The sequence below is a fragment of the Condylura cristata genome, unplaced genomic scaffold (assembly GCF_000260355.1).
Source record: "Condylura cristata isolate star-nosed mole 26May11 unplaced genomic scaffold, ConCri1.0 scaffold00004, whole genome shotgun sequence".
Taxonomy (NCBI): domain Eukaryota; kingdom Metazoa; phylum Chordata; class Mammalia; order Eulipotyphla; family Talpidae; genus Condylura; species Condylura cristata.
Window position 1 is genome coordinate 201,715 of NW_004567105.1, and position 1,765 is coordinate 203,479.

At 72.5% G+C, this 1,765-nt stretch overlaps 1 protein-coding gene across 1 annotated transcript in view; it reads left to right on the plus strand.

The window, feature by feature from the left end:
- MAPK11 (mitogen-activated protein kinase 11) overlaps positions 1-82 on the plus strand; it is a 12,640-nt gene extending 12,558 nt beyond the window's left edge. The window contains exon 21 of the mRNA XM_012735078.1: positions 76-82. Within this exon, the coding sequence (XP_012590532.1) occupies positions 76-82 (7 nt within the window). The remainder of the gene's footprint in view (positions 1-75) is intronic.
- Positions 83-1,765: the final 1,683 nt, after the last annotated feature.

Consider the following 1,765-nt stretch of genomic DNA (forward strand, 5'->3'; position numbering starts at 1 on the left):
GCCCCACCAGCTGAGTCCCCACTGCCCCCGCGGCGGTGGTGCTGACCTCCAGCCCGCTGGCCCCGCTCCGCGCAGGCCGTGAGGCTGGCCCGTGCTCTCCAGCCCGGCGGTGTGGCGGCCGCTGACCGATCTCCGCCCTGCCCACGGAATGGGCTGCGGTTCTGACGGGGCGCCTTTGGGGCGGCCGGCTCCACCCATCTATGTCGAGTTTTGGGGTTCAACATCTGGTTTGATGAAAGGCCCTGGCGGCGGAGATGGCCGAAACCCAGAGGCCCGGGGTCCCCTCGGCCTCACCCAGTCCTCCTCGCTTCCTCCGGGAGCATGGGGGTGCGGCTCTGCGCTAGTCTTCAGCGGCCGCCGCTGCACGCCCACCTTCCCCAGGCCTGGCCCCACAGGAAGGTCCACGAAGGGCCTGTTGGCCCCTCGTGGGTGCGCCCAGCCGCAGGCCTGCTCAGGACGCTGCTCTTGGGGTCCCTAGATGGGCGTCTTGCCGGGGCTGCAGCCAGGGGGGGTGCAGCAGACAGTGGGCGGGGTCCCCTTTGTGTTCCCACCTCCGTGGCCGCTCAGGGTCGGGGGGCCCTGGGTTTACACCCCGACTGCCTTCAGCCCTAGGAGCAGGGTCCCCAGCCTGGGGGGTGCCTGCCAGGGGCCCCGGAGGGGCTGTGCCGCCGATGGAGTTTAGGGCACTGGGCAGACAAGTCCTCCTGGCAGTGACATCGGGGCCTAGGTCAGTGGCTAGCGCGGCGGCCACCTGCACGGCTCCCTGTGAGGACTGACCCTCCTTGGCTGGACCCCCAGGTGTCACATATAAAGAGGTGCTCAGCTTCAAGCCTCCCCGGCAGCTGGGGGCCAAGAGCCCCAAGGAGACGGCCCTGTGACCTGTGACGGCAGCAGGTCTGGCTGCGCTTCACCGGCCGGCCCTGCCCAAGGGGCCGCCTGGCTCCCAGCCCGCTTGGCCCCAGAGGCCCCACCCGGGACGGCCCCACCCATCGGCCTGACCCTGCACTGAGCCTGACCTTGGAGGAGCGCTGGACCTGTGCAGGGCTCGCCTGGGGGGCGCAGCGGCAGTGGCTTGGGGGGCGGCGGGCGGGGGGCGCAGGGGCGGGCCTGGGCTGGGGCCTGCAGCCCTGACCGCTGCCTGCCGGTGGAGGTGTCCACACAGCCGGAGGAATAAAGCTTGTGTAGACCTGGCTCTGGCGGTGGTGCCTTGGCTCCGTCGGGGTCCCGGAGCTGGGGCCCACGTCCCCTCCCGTGCCAGTGGCGCCGAGCATGAGCTGTCACCGCCCTGTGGGGTGCCCTGATAGTGACCCAAGCGTGGGCTCTGATGGGGAGAGGGTTCAGGCCCGCCCCTCCCCTGCGGGGGGCAGCACCCCACTGCGCGTGTGCACACAGCCAGCTGGGTCGCGGTCGGGGACACCCGGGCTCCTGCCCTGCCCCTCAGCGACCCAGGCCCAGCCGGCCCGGCAGCCCCGCTGCCCCCTCCCCACCTGGGGGAAGCCCACACAGTGGTGGGAGGTCTGGGGCTCCCCGCCAAGCCACTCTCCGGGTGGCGCCCCATAGGCTGGGGCTGCCTGGCCCCGTCGGGTCCGTTTCCTCTCGGGTTGTCCAGCTCTGGGCGCCCCGCCTCTCCTTGGCTGGACCCAGGCCCTCGCCCGGGCCTTTGCTGCCCCTTGCCCTCAGGAGGTCGGCCTCCTCCTCCCGCAGGCCTCAGGCCTCCCCGCCGGCCCTCCCACGCGAGGGCTCCCTGGCGAGCCTCCGCGCCCGC